This window comes from Mytilus galloprovincialis, chromosome 9 (genome assembly GCF_965363235.1).
Source record: "Mytilus galloprovincialis chromosome 9, xbMytGall1.hap1.1, whole genome shotgun sequence".
Classification (NCBI taxonomy): domain Eukaryota; kingdom Metazoa; phylum Mollusca; class Bivalvia; order Mytilida; family Mytilidae; genus Mytilus; species Mytilus galloprovincialis.
In genome coordinates this window covers 83,934,375-83,953,764 of record NC_134846.1, presented here as the reverse complement: position 1 = coordinate 83,953,764, position 19,390 = coordinate 83,934,375, and the positions used below count along the sequence as shown (strand labels likewise).

Genomic DNA, 19,390 nt, shown 5'->3' with positions numbered 1-19,390 from the left:
TTGTTGATCAACTAAAATATACAATTACTAAACGAAAGTGTATCGGCTACATACGGCGTATCAGTAGAACTCGAAAAATATGAATCAAGACATATACAAGACATATACATACATAAAATACTAAACATTGTCAACATACAACATACAATTGAAAGACAAAAAAAATGGCGAAGATTTGTAATTACAATGCACATTTGTTCAAAGGCTACGTAGTATTTTCACCAATTTCTGCAATTTTGGATGTAAATAAAAAGTTTCTTCCATATTTTATATAATAGAAAGACACAGTTAATAAATACTATACCTTACAAATGTCATAGAATAATGTTTTGAGTGGAAAAAGATATCATCGGGTGTTTTAGTATGAAATTAGTTAATTATTTATTTTCCTTATTCGAGCCACATTTAGGATTGTTAAGATGTAAATACACGTATTTGGCAATATTTAACAAAAACAAGGTATTTTGTAAAAAAACGCGACAATTACTTTCTTCAAAATACAATTCGAAAATATGTGCAATTTCTCACTCTACGTGCATTGCCTAATTAAGACGGCCATTTTAATGTTTTCATTTAACTTCTTCAAAGAGTTTCTTTTTTAATTTATGAAGTAAAAAATGGAAAACTATTTTAGTGAAGGTTAATACCATATAAGAATACAAAGAATAAACAACCACACATGAATGTTAAAGGCAGCAGGAATCATACTTCAAGGGAAAACATAGATGCATACATTGTGTATAAATCTACCGTGTATTTGTACAATTATATAAAATTTTTGTTCGATTCTTTTAATATGAAAGCCTAAAGAAAACTGGCGACACAGAATTTATGAGGAATTGTCAGATGACGACGAAATAAAATATAAATATTTCAACATATAGATCTTGTTTTTGATCTTGTAGTTAAAATTCGTCCTTCGTAATAATAAAATAATACACTTGAGCTACCTTTTAACATTTAAACTCTTCAATGATATTTAATTAACTTGAATACGAACATAGGCTTTTAATTTCGTTCAGTTCAATTTTTGTACTCTACTGTCATTATCATAATAATTTTACCAAATATTTGTTATAGATTTTTTAAAGTTCTGTTATGTCATGTTCTTAATTTGAGGTTTTAAAGTGGGTGATAACCTTCAACAACGAGAAAAAAACCAAACCGTATAGTTGAATATAAAAGGACCCGTAATTATATTTATTATGAATCCTGAATAAATCGAAAGATTTAACCATTTGACTGAGAAAAACGAATATCACCACCCTGTTCCTAAGTGCAATACTCACCCTGTTTTGGCGAAATTAGTCCAATACTTAAACAAATTCATAGATAGCTCTCCATCTTGGTCCGTAGGAAGTGTTCCCGGGAAAAATAAATAAATTAGATCTGTGGCGTGAGCTGAACCGTCAAACCAATCTGGATAAGGTGTTGCGGTAAAAAAGGAATTCTGTTTAGAGAAAATATACTGAAATTGTTTTCCGTTACCGTTTCCTGTGTGAAGGCGCAGGGATTCCACTGCTGGGACCGTAAATGCTAGGTCTGTATATACATTTAGAATATCTTGACTAAGTTGGTCACGTGATGATGCTGAACCGTAGTTATCACATATAGAAATGGCAATATCCGTGTTATTATTAAACACTACATTCGCAATATCAGGAACAAGAACGTCACAAAGGATCCGTTTTGGTATGTGATCTGATGCGTTAAATTGAAAGAAATTTTGACCTCCGTTTAGAAAAAAGTCTAACATAAGCGAACCCTCTCCTGAATTTATTCCAATGATGACATCCAGTGACTTAAAAAATCCAGAAGTTGATGAATCAAGTAGCAATTGTTTTGGTTGAACTGGCAGCAATTCGCCATCAATTATTGGTGCAAATGGAATTTGGATAAAACTAGATGAAAATTCTTTTCCTGCCTCTTCTAATAAAACGTTTGCATCTACGTATTTCATGCACTGAGATAATTCCCCAGGATCTAATTGAGAACATCCCACATTGTTTGCTACCTGTGATGAAGCATATCGTGTAATTAATCCCATGCTGATTTCTGAAAGGGCGGTTCCACTCTGCATTATAGCTCTCTGGAATAGTCCTTGATTTTGTGGCATTACAGATAATAAACCCACACTAAATGCACCAGCTGATTCTCCGAATATTGTGATAGATTGGCTGTTACCCCCGTACGAGGCTATATTATCTTTTACCCACTGTATCGCCAAAATCTGGTCCCATAATCCATGATTACCTTTACTATTGCCGGTTGCAAAGAAACCAAAAATATTCAAACGGTATTGAATAGTAACAACTATAACGTCGCCTGCAACAGCTAGATATGCTCCGTCATAAAACTCGGTTTGTCCTACGGAATAACCCCCGCCATGGATCCAGACCATAACAGCTTTTCTACTTTCGGTCGAAACATGATATGGAATATATATATTGAGATAAAGACAGTCTTCGGAGATATTTGTATTTTTGAGAAAGGATTCCATTCCGGTCATAACTTGAATACATGACGGACCAAAGTGTCTAGCATCTAAAGTGTTGTCCCATGATCCATACGGCTGTGGTTTCTCGAACCGTAAATTATCGACAGGTGCTTTGGCAAACGGTATATTCTTGAATTCATAAACATCTTCACCCGATAACCTCCGACGTAAACCAAGAAGTCCACCAAGTGGTGTACTAATTGTTACTTCTTGTAAATCTTGAGAGAAAACTGGTAATAACACATAGAGCAGAACTGTTAACTTTACCGAAATCGTCATGGCGTCTTCTTCTGTAAGATAATATATAATAAAATTCTTTTTTTAATTAAAAAAAAACACATATACTAATATTTCGCAATGTGATATGTAAACGTTCTACTTATTGGTATTTACTCCTATCATTGATAGATCAAAAGTCACAGACCGGTTTCAAATCGTTCAACTATTATTTTGTGTTCTATTTATATTAGTTTATTGAACAGCATTATTTTAATTCACTTGGATTGTCGCTCGGTCCGGAATGTATGTTGAAAAACAATACACTGTTTCATAAAATCGACTTTTGACTCTGGATTATATAACTTATCGACTGGTTACCTTGAACATCATAGTACTCGGTCAAGTAAGAATAAAGAAGAATCAAAATAAGTAAAATCAAACATATAATTAGTGGGTTTTTTAACCAAAATTATACCGATTGAAAGCTTGTTTTACTTCTTTAGCTTGCTCTTACCTAACTTGGTTAACAGGATGTCCAACGTAACAAGTCGACAAATTATATACTTCGGAGTCAATAGTCGATAAGCTTTCATTTTTGCTGGTGTGCTTTTTACGTGTGACTTTTTGTGTTTCTTTGATACATACGAAGTGGCTTCTTTTAAACACGCCATTATTGTTATTGTATAATTTTTAAAAATACATTGAACGACAAAATTATTTCTCTACCTGTGTGACGTCTACATTCTGACGTCAACACACGATTCTACATCAGAGTTGACATTGTTATAGCTATTCAGTCACAGGACTTAATATATTTCAAAACTTTATGAGTTGATTTAAATATGATGGAATTTGATGCGACTGTCTTTCAATTGAAAGGTTTACGCTATAAAATCAGGTTCCATCCACCATTTTCAACATAATACTAGTATAATGTCTGTAACAAATTATACAGGCATTTATCAATTTTCTTTGCGTATCGGTAAGGTCATCTGCAATATTGGGGCGCACGCAACGGAAGTTACGAACAGCCGCTTTTCCCCGATGAGAGCAGAGCTTTAGAGATTTTTGACATTTTATGATGATTAAAAGATAACTTACAGTTAAAAAAAGGTGACAATTAGTGGGATTTGTTTGATTAAATGATATTTAAACAATAGGATGGAATAAATTCTTACTAGACATGAACTCCTATCAATCAACTGCAAGAATACTTTTACTTACAATCAGAATTGATATCCATAAAAAAATTGAAAAAAAATGTTATGTAAGCATTTTGCAATGAAGTGATAATGTTAGAACAGCTTACCTGCTGGGTATATTTTTATGGGTTGTAGTACTGAATTTTAAATCTATCTACATTTTAATCAGTGAACTAAAGCGAAAGGAACTTGTACAATGTTTACACACAGTTTTACAAATATTGTTGTGACCAAATTGCGTTTACATAGTAATTTTAGCTTTAAATTGTAGTCAAACAAATTTTAAATGATCAAGAACATGAGGAAGTATTCAGTTATAAATAGGTAAAATTTTTGAAGTGCGATCTTTTATATAAAAATAGGATATACTTCATATATTATGAAGTCCTATCGTATTTAGTATAGACAAATATTTATTGGTTAAAAATGTGTTAAACGTATCGTCTTTTTGTGGAAGATACCTAAACCTTTTTGATAAATATTACGTATCAATTTTACAAATAATACATGATGAACTTGAAGTATAGATTCAAGGTGCTGTAATCTACATTACGTATTTATGATCTTTTTCTTTGTCTTTGTTTTTTTCTTACCTTTACTGTTTAGTCCACGTTTTCCAATTACTTTTGATGCGTGGCTTGGTATTTAAACATCCTGTGATTGTGTTGTTGTGCTATGATCTTACTTTATATTCTTGTCCTACTTTTTGGCTGATGTAATTTGTATATATGTACCATTTTGTCTTGTTTTATTGAAATATTTATTTGTGTTTATAGTGATTCAGATAATAACACAATGATGACTGCTGTACCCCATTTTTGACAATTGTATCTATGATGTCACCAAATTTGAGGCCAAAATAGGCCCTTCCCGGACCTAATCCTTTGATAAAAACATTTCCTCTGAAAATTTTGGTTGATAATAATTTTCTTCATTGAGAGCTGTAACAATTTCTGCTTGTTACACGTCAATTGAAAATAAAATCCTTTTAATTTCGGAAATAATGGTAATTGATTTTTTGTTTCTTCAAAATATGTGAATATATACATATTTGTAAAGAATACACATAAAAAAGTGGCGTAAGATACAAGACGGACAATCATATTCATAGATAGAAAATAAACTAACAACACTCTAGCAAAAAAAAAAGACAAACCGACAAAAAATAGTAGAGAATACACAACACAGGAAACTAAAGACTAAGCAACACGAACCTAACCAAAAACTGAGAGAACTCGCAGTTACTAACATCTAGTTAAAAGCCAAATCAATTCATTCAAACAACTGAAACAACTTAATCTCATCACAAAAATTTAGTATTTTACCGCCATGGACAGTTATAGAAGTAAGGACTTGTGTAATGCAAAAAATTAATGTTTCCAAAAGGCAGAAGGTTAGTTAGGAGTTATCTTTTTTATACAAAATAAAATGAACGTGAAAAAAAAATGTAATGTTAGCATTTTGCACTGAAGTGATAAAATCAGAACAGCTTACCTGCTGGGTATATTTACGGGTTGTGTTACTGAATTTTGAATCTATTTACAGTTTACTCAATGGACTAAAGCGAAAGGACACTGTCAACACTCAAAAGCACCGTAATTTATTAAAAGGGATCTTTTACAATGTTTACACACAGTTTTACAAACATTGTTGTGAATTAAATCAAATTTTAGTCAAACAAATTTTAAATGATCGAGAACATGAAGAAATATTCAGTTATTAATAGTTAAAATCTTTGAAGTCCGATCTTTTATATAAAAATTGGATAGACTTCATATATTATGAAGTCCTATCGTATTTAGTTTAGACAAATATTTATTGGTTAAAAATGTGTTAAAAGAGGGACGAAAGATACAAAAAGGGACAGTCAAACTCATAAATCTAAAACATACTGACAACGCCATGGCTAAAAATGAAAAAGACAAACAGAAAAACAATAGTACACATGACACAACATAAAAAAATAAAGAATAAACAACACGAACCCCACCAAAAGCTAGGGGTGATCTCAGGTGCTCCGGAAGGGTAAGCAGATCCTGCTTCACATGTGGCACCCGTCGCGTTGCTTATGTGATTACAAATCCGGTAAATAGTCTAATTCGGTAGGTCACATGCATGAAAGGGAAGGGGATCGTATCGTATCGTTTTATTCTAAAACGATTATCGGAAGATACATAACCTTTTTGATAAATTTTACGTATCAATTTTACAAAAAGTACATGATGAACTTGAAGTATAGATTCAAGGTGCTGCCATCTACATTACGTATTTACGATCTTTTTCTTTGTCTTTGAGTATTTCTTACTTTTACTGTTTAGTCCACCTTTTCCAATTATTTGTGACGCGTGGCTTGGTATTAAACATCTTATCATTGTGTTGTTGTGCTATGATCTTACTTTATATTCTTGTCCTACTTTTTGGCTTATGTAATTTGTATATATGTACCATTTTGTCTTGTTTTGTTGAAATATTTATTTGTGTTTATAGTGATTCAGATAATAGCACAATGATGACTGCTGTACCTAATTTTTGACAATTTTATCTATGATGTCTGTTTGCTTTGCTTACACAGGCGACTATCGAGTGAATATTACTCCCGAGCTAACTTAACAAGTCATTTTCGATATCGTACTACTCCGGCTCAAGCAAGAAAACCTAATCCATACTGTATGAAACGTTTTGCATATATCATCATAGAAATACTTGTTGATAATTATACATCAAGAAGACGTAACATTATGTTATCAAATACTATCAGATGATTGTTTTGGTTAAAACAGATAAAAATCATATTTGAAACATATTTTCTTTGCTATCGTACTGCGGTAAGAGGCAGTGACACGGGTCTATTACTTAATGACAAGAATTGTGGCAAAGGAGTAGGTTCAGTAAGACCCCTTTTTGGCCCCAAAATATATCAGTTATACATAATTGTTATAATGTTATCTTTTAGCTATTTATTGGAAAGTAAAATACTTCTGCTATATAAATATGGGCTGTTTATGACAATATAATGTTCATTTATCGGGAACTATCATCATTAAGTCATGCTAAATTACTTAAATCTTTACAATTGTAGAATTAGAGTTAAATTTTAGACGGTTCCCGTCTTAAATGGAAGTGGACGCATTCGTGTTCATTCTTAATATTTAAATATAAGCTGTATTTGATGATTATACATACCATATATAAAGATTAAGGGTGAACACGGATGCGGCCACTTTCATTTTTAACAAAAAATATCTGAAAAGTGACAAATTATGACATATTGATACACAAACTAATTGAATTGACTGAAGTAGACACTTAAGTGTTTAAAAAGTATACAAAATCTTTATTCCGAAGAACCTGAAAATTGAGGCCAAAATAGGCCCTTCCCGAATCTAATCCTTTGATAAAACATTTATAAACCCTTCTGAAAAGTCCGGTTGATAATATTTTTTTTCATTGAGAGCTGAAACAATTTCGGCTTATTACATGTCAACTGAAAAAAAATCTTTTTAATTTCGGAAATAATGGTTATTGATTTTTGTTTCTTCAAAAATGTGAAAATATACATATTTGTAAAGAAAACACATAACAGAGGGGCGTGAGATACAAGACGGACAATCATATTCATAGATTGAAAATAAACTAACAACATTCTGGCAAAAAAAAGACATACCGACAAAAAAATAGTAGTGAAAACGTAACATAGGCAACTAAAGACTAAGCAACACAAACCCAACCAAAAACTGAAGGAACTCGCAGAAGCTGGCATCTAGTTAAAGGACAAATCAATTCATTAATCAGAGACTGAAATCAACTAAATCTCATCACAAAGATTTAGTTTTTTACCGCCATGGACAGTCATAGAAGTAAGGACTTGAGGAATGCAAAAAATAAATGTTTCGACAGGCAGAAGGTTTCTAAATTATTAACATCTATCTTATCAGCAATCAAAGACGGGCTTCAAAGTTATTGTGAAACTGCCTATTCTAGAGGTGGCGTGAATCAGATGTGGATACTTAAAATTAAAAATTCCAAGGATCTTTTAGAGTACATACAATCTAACTCTCTTTCATCTTGTAACAGTATTAAAACATTTGACTTTTCTACTCTTTACACAAGTATTCCACATTCCAAACTAAAAGACAAATTAAAAGAGTTGGTATTACTTTGCTTTATAAAAAAGAATGGCCAACGTAGATACAAGTATCTTGCCTTAGGGAGGGATAAATCCTACTTTGTAAAGAATCACTCTGATTCAAACAAAAAATTCTCTGAAACTGATATTATCAACATGCTTGATTTTTTGATTGACAACATATTTGTTACGTTCGGAGGACGTGTTTTTCAACAGACTGTCGGCATCCCAATGGGAACAAACTGTGCCTCTCTACTTGCTGACTTGTTTCTTTATTAATATGAGGCTGACTTCATGCAGGAACTTCTTAGGAAGAAAGATAAGAAGTTAGCAATATCCTTTAACTTTACTTCCCGCTATATAGATGACGTTCTTTCACTAAACAATTCAAAATTTGGTGACTACTGTGGATTCATTTTTATTCGTGGTATACCAATTTTCGTGGGTTTCGTGGTTCAGAGCGAACCACGAATTTAAGAATTCAACGACGAATAATTCCGATATATGTGTATGGAGTCGGATGTTTATTTCCGGTTATGTTATGCAGTTCTAGTATAGTGTTGACTAGCAATAAACATTGTAACATAACACGTGTTTTTTATTGAAAGAAGATACAAGTATTTTATTTAAATCAATAATAAATATATCGAATATCAGTGGTAATTTACTTTTTAAAGTTGATTAAAACGTTAAAACTGTTCATGGAAAATAACTGCAAGTTGTTAATTACCGTGTCATAGTTTGGTTTACTAATTACCGTGTCATAGTTTGGTTTACTAATGATTAAAAATCAATAGGATTAAGTACGTGGATATTGCCCGTAGGTTATATTGTTTATGACAGGAACATTTATTTTCACACCTTTTACTTATACATTGTATGTCTGTTTATTATATCGGTAATAGTTATACACCGAGGGAAAGGTATGTTTGGATAAGAAACCCCGTCGACCGGAGGGGTTTCTTATCCAGACATGCCGTATCCCGAGATATCTAACTAACTTACACCCTTATTCTAATCTCTATATTGTTAACATTGATTCTCAAATGAAAAAAAAACCCGATAGCATATATTAAATTGACAATATCAAACAATGATTTATAAGATTTTTTTGTTAATACATGAAAACCCACTAGTAACCTTTTTTTGGTTATCTTCGTTCACACTTTGACAAGTGAGTATGTTTTACCAATGTCAAGGTTGTTTTGCATATTCCAAATAAATCCTTGGTTTGATATGAATCAGCAAGTCAAGGTTGACCGTATCGTGTATTCATATTAAAATCAAAAAATACGTCATGCTCCTTGTATGCAGTTGTCAATATGGAAGCGGGTATGATACGGACGACATTTCTTAGCAAGCATTGGATTTGTTAGATGAGACTAATTTAAAATATAAAGGCAATATTATAACTCAAAGTACTTACCTGTATCAGTAATAAAGGTAATCATAATTACATGTTCTATCTTACGGTTTTATGGGGGAAAAGCCCCCCTCTTCTCGAGAATGAATAAATATTCATATTCGGACCTACAAAGGGATAAGTGTGTCTGCAATAGAAACCCGACTTCCAGGCAAACTCAGAATACAAAGATACAGATATAATATTTCGTAGCTCTCTCTTTTGCGGAATTAGGATCCAGCTGGGGTTCCCAACTCAAAAGAAAGGGGCGGGGGTTCAAATAAGTCAAATACATTGATCTTTTAAATCTGGTCCAACCCGGGAAACCCCTACCCCGGTTCGGCCACTGGATAACGGGGGGGGGGGGTCGAGAGTTAGAATCCCCCTTTTTTTTTATAATAGAAACATATGACTGAGATAAAATAATATTACTTTCAGCAAAGGAGTATTTGAAGGATTTTTTTTTAATTTAAAATAAATGCTTTATTTTTTTTTCGCTATTGGAATTTCCTTAAATGTTTTTTTTTTCTCAATATCTTGAAACAATTTGTAGTGAACACTGTAAGTATTTCTTGTGTTCATGCTATTTAAAGAATACTATCAATTTATATTGTTACGAATAACAATGGACTTTAATTGCCGGATGTAGAAGCAGGTGTTTCCAGAAACCCCGCTTGTCACAGCCTGTGGTCAAAATCCATTGTTATTCGTAACAATAGATCTATTCAATTTACACGTGTTTCAAAAAAAGAAACTATGAAGTATAACAATACAGCTGGGATGTAATGATTAGGGAAATGAGCTTTCAATCATAAAACTTTGATTGCCTTATAGAATCCCGACAAGCACTTATAAATTGTAAAACAAACAAATAATTAGTTGTCTTTGTCCATTATTGTAATAGAAGTTTTTAATGAACACTTTAACCTAAAATGACTAAGCGAGGATTTTGACAATTCAAAACTTTTTCAATGAATTCCTTCTTTTTTGTTTGTTTTATCATTGATCAAACCAAGGAGGTTATATGATCTCCTAAATCAAAATTAAATCCACGAATTACGTATCAGATTTTTTTTTGTTTTGAAATCAGCGATCCACGAATTTACGTATACCACGAAACGTCTTTTTTTCTCTATCCACGAAAATTTATACCCACGAAAAAAATGAATCCACAGTATGTGGAACGCATCTATCCCATCGTATTGGAGATAAAGGATACTACAGATACAGTTAAGTCGGCTTCATATCTTGACTTACATCTAGAAATTGACAATGAGGGTCGTTTGAAGACAAAACTTTATGACAAAAGAGATGATTTCAGCTTTCAAATTGTGAACTTTCCATTTCTAAGTAGCAACATTCCAGCAGCACCTGCATACGAGGTATATATCTCCCAATTGATACGATATTCCCGTGCTTGCATTTCCTATCATGATTTTCTTGATAGAGGGTTACTGCTCACAAGGAAGCTATTAAACCAAGAGTTCCAAATGGTGAAGTTGAAATCATCCCTTCGTAAATTTTACGGACGCCATCACGAGTTAGTTGACCGTTATGGAATAACCGTTTCATAAATGATATCGGATATGTTCCTTACGTCGTAACTACAATCCCCTTCCCTTTCATGAATTTGACCTACCGAGTTAGACTATTTACCGGATTTGTAATCACATAAGCAACACGACGGGTGCTGCATGTGGAGCAGTATCTGCTTACCCTTCCGGAGCACCTGAGATAACCCCTATTTTTTGGTGGGGTTCGTGTTGTTTATTCTTTAGTTTTCTATGTTGTGTCATGTGTACTATTGTTTTTCTGTTTGTCTTTTTCATTTTTAGCCATGGCGTTGTCAGTTTGTTTTAGATTTATGAGTTTGACTCTCCCTTTGGTATCTTTCGTCCCTCTTTTAGTTAGGAGTTATCTTCTGTATACAAAGAAAAGAACGTGGATGTGTCTCTATACATCCCGTTTGAAAAGAAAAAAGAAAATTCAACAAAAGGGAATGAAAAATCGTCTCTTTTATCGTAATTTTTTTTTTAAAGGAAATTTTATATTTAAAGATCGTTAACAATTATATACATTAAAACACATAAGTACTCTAACTTTGAGCAGTGTAGAAATTGTTTATAAGCCAAGTAAAGTTCAGCGTTGATATGAGGATCGCAAACAAATGTTAATTACAAACAGCCTACACAAAAATCGACATCATCAATATACCCATTCGGAGAGCTGCTGTTCTTCCACCTCTGCTAACCAACACAGTTGAAAAGTTGAAACACGTTTATTAATGTTATGCGTCCGAAGCGCTTTTTTCTGGATTTACATTCATCAAGGACACTCGAACCTAAATATTGAAAGCCGAGGATATATAAGTACCAAAACAGTTGAGCTATATGACAAAAATACCTACAAAAGGACAAAATCCTTCTGGTATCTTTCGTCCCTCTTTCAAAGAAGTTTTTTTTAAAGACATAAATGGTGCAGTTATTAATATACCAACATTGGCTATTACTTATTATATCACTGATTACTGGATGGAAGTCACCTAAACCCTATGGAAAAATTACGCAGCAGGAGGTCATCATACACCAAATTATCTGATAATTACGAATACGTGGCTGCACAGCAAATTTGATAATGCGGTCAAGGCATACACCTAAAAAGATTTAGTATGATAAAGTTTTTAAAAATGAGGTGCAATCCAATCAATTACCTTCTAGAATAAAAAGCTAACAAAAATCTAGACCAGTCCCTAAATATCTGAGTATCTAAAACGGACTTGAAACAATGAAAAAACGACTACCGAACTAAGCATTCACACCGATTCTATATGCTGTTACTGCTTCTTATCTCTTTCCTATTGACTAAAACTTAGTGAATTCTTTGTATGCTGAACAATAAAGGGCTATTGGCATGTGACATAAAGATAATTTTGTGCTATAAAGAAGTATTTAATTTGATATATAAAATTGACAATGGAAATGAGGAATGTGTCAAAGAGACTACAGTTCGACCATAGATCAGACAGCAGCCGAACCACCAATAGGTCTTCAATACAGAGAGACTCACGCTCCGGGAGGGATGCGTCTTTCAGCTGGCCCTTAAACACATATCAGTGATAATGGACGTCAAACTTAACTCCGAATCATACACAAGAATCTAATATTAAAAATTATGAAAGACTTTCAGAGGCCAGAATTCCCTGACTTGGGACATGCGCAAAAATGCGACAGGTTTATAGTGTTTTTTTTATATCTCAACCCTCCTCCAATACCTCGAACCAATGTAGAATAAACAAACGAGACTATATGGTAAGTGAATGAACAGATTTAGAACGTGTAACCCCGTAATGAAATTTTTTTATTCAGATGCAAGAATATCAATATATAAACTTAATATGGGTTATTTGTATACGTTTCTGTTAATCCGTTTTTTCCTCTTATTGTTGATGTGTGTCACTTGGTTTTAATTTGAAACCTAGATTTGTTTCCTCTCAGACATTTGAACAGCAGTTTAATACTTATTGCCCTTATTTACATATATATATATATATATACGAGAGCCCAGGTGGTCGTGTGGTCTAGCGGGACGGCTGCAGTGCAAGCGATTTGGTGTCACGATATCACAGTAGCATGGGTTCGAATCCCGGCGTGGGAAGAACCAAAAATTCGCGAAAGCAAATTTACAGATCTAACATTGTTGGGTTGATGTTTAGACGAGTTGTATATATATATATTATGAATATAATTATTTTCTGTGACTGTATCTTACATTAATTTGTAGGATCCTTTACTATAGATAATTTAGCTGATCTGTAACAATAACATCTTCATGCCTTATATATCATGTACTGTAGTACGCCGCTAGATTAAAACTGACGTGGAAAGGTAACATATGACCACCGAAAGCTCTTTTTTTGAGAGCCCAGGTGGTCGTGTGGTCTAGCGGGACGACTGCAGTGCAGGCGATTTGGTGTCACGATATCATAGTAGCATGGGTTCGAATCCCGGCGAGGGAAGAACCAAAAATTTGCGAAAGCAAATTTACAGATCTAACATTGTTGGGTTGATGTTTAGGCGAGTTGTATATATATATTATATACATATAACTTTACCATTCTAATGTTTTAGATAAGAAAATCCCACTTCATCAAGAGCAGCGTTCGATTATATTGTAAAGCATACATTCTCCAAACATGACAAATGAATTATAAGTGTAATGAAGGCGTCGATTACTACAATGCAACTAAGGGGTCAATAAAATACATCCACAAAGTAGCGCTAAAATTAACATCATTTTTAGCTGAAAGTTTAAATCTAAGTTCAGTTTCAAAAAACGGAAAACAGTTAAAATAAGTTTAAATTGGGATGTAGACTTTTTAACAGATTAATGCCTTTTAAGGTGCAGTGGAGTATTAAAATTGTTTTAATATATGTAAAACACTCTAGTTAATTTGATCTATAGAACCACAACACAACAAACAACAAAAGAAAGTAACTTATTAACAGTTTATGTCTGTACACTTTATCACTGCCATTGGTCGGGGATGTTTGTACTATTGGCCTGCGTGTTGATGATGATGGGTTTAATATTCTAGGGATGTCATTCAGCCAGAAATCTACACGGTCCTTAAAAATGTGTTGGTCAGTCGTTATGTTGATATCTAAATTGATGTAATGTTCAGTTGTTGTGTCATATTGTTCCCACTTTGGGAGGTTTACTCCATTGACATCTCTGAAAAAATAAGAATTTGTATTAACATAAATTACAAGAACTATTCGCAGGTCTGTAACTGAATTAAAGTCCGGACGCCTTACTCTTATCCAGGAGTTAACGTATCCGTATTGGCATCTGATAATTCCTTAGATTTCAATATTTTCTAACTGACCATAAAACTACAAATTGGACATAGGCATAATTATGCTATCATAATTAAAACAAAATAACTTAATTTTTGGCACATGATGTTAAAAATGACGAATCTTTTTTAAAAGTATGAATTATTTGCTTTGATGAAATTTTCAATGATTCAAAATAGTTTTTCACATAATTTACTTTGGCCGCCACACCAAGATCTAGAAAGTATTTGTTTCTAGGGATCCAATATCATCAATAGAGCTCTTGGTAACGGGAAATGGTTTCTTAAAGGTTCGGAACAATAACGGTTATTCAACGTGTTTCCATTATCAACTTATAAATGTGTAGTATATTAACACTTATACCTCATCATTTGTACGTAAAGTCAAATATTTTGTATCTTAAAACATAAAAAAAAGAAATCCGGTCAATTTGATTAAAACACTGGTGACATATGAGACATAAGGAAATCAATAGATAATACTGTTCTAATACAAAAAAAAACACCTTTAAATGCCTAGTACTGGTTTTGGTTGACCATACTGAAAATACGTGATCTTGATATCGCCAGTTTGATAACTTACAGATCTCTAACTATTGTATTCCAATATAATTTACTTCTAGTGAAAACACATTCCTTGGTATAAAGGCAATAAACCAACCCCAAGAAATTATATTTATTATGAATAATGAATAAATTTGAGAAAATAAACAATTTGACTGAGAGAAAAAACAAATATCATCACCCTGTTCTTCAGTGCAATACTCACCCTGTCTTGGCAAAATTAGTCCAGTACTTTAACAGTTTCATAGAGAGCTCTCCATCTTTGTCTGTAGGAAGTGTTCCCGGGAAAAAGAAATAATATAGGTCAGTTGCATGCGCTGAACCATCAAACCACTCTGGATAAGGTATTGTAGACAGTGGTAAGAAGATATACTGAAATTGTTTTCCGTTGCCGTTACCTGTGTGAAGGCGCAGTGATTCCACTGTTGGGACCATAAACAATAGGTCTGAATATGCATTTAGAATATCTCTACTTAGGTCATCACTTGTTAATGCTGCGCCGTATTTATCACATATGGAAATGGCTATGTTCGTGTTATTATTGTACACTGCATTTGCAATATCAGGAACAAGAACTTCACAAAGAATCCGTTTTGGTATATGATCAGATACGTTAAATTGAAACAGATATTGACCCCCTTGGTATAGAAAAAAGTCCAACAAGAGCGAACCCTCTCCAGAATTTGTTCCAATGATGACATCCAGTGACTTAAAAAATGTAGAAGCTGATGAATTAAGTAACAATTGTTTTGGTTGAATTGGCAATAATTCGCCATCAATAATTGGGGCAAATTGACTTAGGATAAGACTAGAAGAAAATCGTTTTCCTTGCTGTGCTAATATAACGTTTGCATTTACGTATTTCATGCATTGCGTTAATTCCTCTGGATCTGATTTAGAACAATTCACATTGTTTGCTACCTGTGACGAAGCATATCGTGTTATTGATCCCAAGCTGAGTTCTGAGATAGCGGTTCCACTCTGCATTATGGCTCTCTGGAATAGTCCTTGATTTTGTGGCATTACAGATAATAAACCCACACTAAATGCACCAGCTGATTCTCCGAATATTGTGATAGATTGACTGTTTCCACCGTACGAGGCTATATTATCTTTTACCCACTGTATCGCCAAAATCTGGTCCCATAATCCATAATTTCCTTTACTATTGCCGGTTGCAAAGAAACCAAAAATATGTAAACGGTATTGAATAGTAACAACTATAACATCGCCAGCAACAGCTAGATATGCTGCGTCATATAACTGGGCTTGCCCAGAAAAATAACCACCGCCGTGAATCCAAACCATAACAGATTTGTTACTTTCGGTCGAAACGTGATGTGGAATATATATGTTTAGAAAAAGACAATCTTCGGAGATATTTGTATTTTGCAGAATGGATTCCATTCCGGTCAAGTCTTGATAACATGACGGACCAAAGTGTCTAGCATCTAAGGTTTTATCCCATGATCCATACGGCTGTGGTTTCTCGAAACGTAAATTATCGACAGGTGCTTTAGCAAACGGTATGTTCTTGAATTCATAAACATCCTCACTCGATAACTTCCGACGTAAACCGAGAAGTCCACCAAGTGGTGTACTAATTGTTACTTCTTGTAAATCTTGAGAGAAAACTGGCAATAATACACATAGTAGAACTGTTAACTTTACTAAAATCATCATGGTCTCTTCTGTAAGATAATATTTAATACAGATTTTTTTAATTTAGCAAAACATGTATACTTATATTTCTCAATGTGATATGTATACTTTCTACGTATTGGTATTTCCTTCTATCATTGATAGACCGAAATTCATATACCGGTTACTTTTTTAAATCGTTCAAGTATTTCATCCGTTTGTTGTTGAACCCAAATTTTCCAGTGGCAGACCAAAAGTTCCCGACCTTCATCCCCGGATGGACCTTTATTACAAGACCAACAGATTTATGATATTGATAATTTGTTCTCGTCCTGAATGCAAATAAAGGTTTTACCATTGAAAGTAAAGCAAGCATTAATAACTCATCATATTATTTTCAAACCACTAAATTAAATGTTAGAGTCAAAAATACTACAAATAGACTAAAGTTGATGGAAATGTGTTTTTCAAAAATTCAACAATAGACAGATCTTTTTGAGATTTGGTTTGCAAGAAAAATAAATATGATCTTCACGTATTTTTCATTACTGGTTTCATCCTTAATAATCATGAATTAAAAGTTACTGGACGTTAATCAAGCAACAATCTATTACTCATTGTTTATTTTTTTTATTTTTTTTTTATTTTTAAGATATTGTATTAATATCCTATGCTACTCTCTTTTAAGTTCGTAAAATATTCTTTATCTATTTAACCAATAATAGGTCATGATAAATACATGTTTAGTCAAGCATACTTTTTTGTAATTAATAAGTATGTACAACAATAACAATGCACGCTATTTACTTCTAACACATATTGGTAATGTTTAATTCCTTCTTTACATTTTGCTAAGGAGAGTAGTAGAGCTTAAAACATTTTTTACATTCAATTATTAACTTATTGATACTTAACGGTAAACAAAAACAAGCATTGTCGAAACATCACATACATGTGATTGTAAGATCATATACAGGTTACAAAACGAAACAAAAAGTGGGATAACAATTAAAATTGAGAATGGAAATGGGGAATGTATTAAAGAATGAATTCTTATCTGATAGGAACTTCTTCAAATCAAATGTGGTATAAGTGACAACTAGACACCTCTTCGTCCCAGTCACAATTTATAAAAGTAACCAAATATCGATCAGAGTATGGTCTTCATCTCGGAGTAAGGGCTCACACAAAATAGCAAACTATAAAGGGCCTCAAAAATGACTTTTCTAAAAAAAATCAAACGGGAAAAAAACAGACGGTATAATTTAAATTTAAAAAAAAGAGAAACACTTATGAACCACATCTTCAAGCGACAACTGTTAAATTTCAGATACCAGACTTCGGATAAGTGCAAACAAATGCATCTGGTTTAAACATTTAAAAAAGGTGCGATTAGATAACGGCAAAAGTAGTATACAGCTGTGAAGAATGACTAAGTAGTATTGCGGCAGTAGGACAGCTTCACTTTGTAAATCAAGAATATTTTTACTTTTAGTAAGAATTAATAAAATCCATGGAAAAATAGAAAAAAAACCTCTGATTTAAGTATTTTGCAATGAAGTGATAATATCATACCAACTTACCTGATGGGTATTTATACGGGTTATGTTACTAAATTTAAAATATGTTTACATTTAAATCAATCAACTAAAACGAAAAGGACACTGTCTACACTCAAAAACACAGTAATTTTCTGTAAGGAAATTTTAAGAATGTTTACACACATTTTTGCAAACATAGTTTAGATCACAGCGTTTACAGTCAATTTAGCTCTTAAATCATAATGGTATAACCAGTATCTATACATTTAAAAATAGACATTAAATTAATTGAGGCTATGAAGAATAACTCAGTTAGTTATGGCTAAAACATTTGAAGTTGGATCTTCACAGAAAATAGGACATACTTTTATATCTTTATATTATGAAGTATCATCGTAAAACATATAAAAAAAAGTGTTTCTTGTGTAGAATATGTTTTGTTTTATTAAGTTCTGAAATAAAATTTCGTCTACTTATGGTTAAAACCTATTTCGATCTCTAGAGCCGATTAACCATATTACCTTATGTTTACATGATTATGTAACTAGAAGAAGACTATATCTCTCTCTGTGTGTACGGGGTGGTGTATTTATCCAATTATTTATTACATTAGCCATTCCTTTTTTAGTCAACTATGTAGTTCAGGAACAAATTAAAAAAAAACTAAAACCTGAAACCAAGTATGCCTCATGTTTAAAACAAATTTACAAAAATATATAAAAACAACAAATACTAGAAGTTCTTAAATATTTTATTTTAAAGGTAAGCTTTGAAGAACCAACGGCAGTTGATCTAATGTTTCTGTAACACATTTACCTTATTGTCATTACAAGTGAAATAAATAAGAATGTGTAAGTATTGTTCCAAAACAACTTTGAAAATAGTTTGAAAACTTTATCACTGAAAGAGTTATTTCTCTTTTGTACTTGTTTCACCATTGACGAGATTCTAGATATTTTTTCGTAAGCTTCTTTTACAATCCTGGAACCTTTGATAACTATTTTTACCAGTTCAATTTATTCCAATTAATTGCAATTTAACACACTCATATTAATTTTAAGTTTTCTATTTATCATGTTTATGGTTGATATTTTATTAAGCACTGGTAATATCCACATTTGTTTACAGATATACACTCTTTAAATTTATAGACACAGAAATAATATGAAACCATTATCTTATATTTTATAAAGCAATTTCAAGGGATTTCAGTGGAAGCTTCATCAATGTTGAATAAATGATTATACGTTTAACACACAATTTTTGTCCAACAGGGACTATTCATTTTAGAAAATTCAAAAGACAAAGATATGTGTTTTTGTAAACAATAGCTTACATCAACA

The 19,390-nt window shown here is 32.5% G+C and overlaps 1 protein-coding gene across 2 annotated transcripts in view; it reads right to left on the bottom strand.

Annotated features, from left to right (window-relative positions):
* LOC143046184 (carboxylesterase 5A-like) overlaps window positions 1–19,390 on the bottom strand; it is a 126,525-nt gene that overhangs the window by 19,756 nt on the left and 87,379 nt on the right. For both annotated transcript variants that reach the window (XM_076219224.1, XM_076219223.1), the window contains one exon: window positions 1,290–2,787. In XM_076219224.1, the coding sequence (XP_076075339.1) occupies window positions 1,290–2,776 (1,487 nt within the window). In that variant the 5' untranslated portion in view covers window positions 2,777–2,787. Of the gene's footprint in view, window positions 1–1,289; window positions 2,788–19,390 lie in introns of those variants that run through there.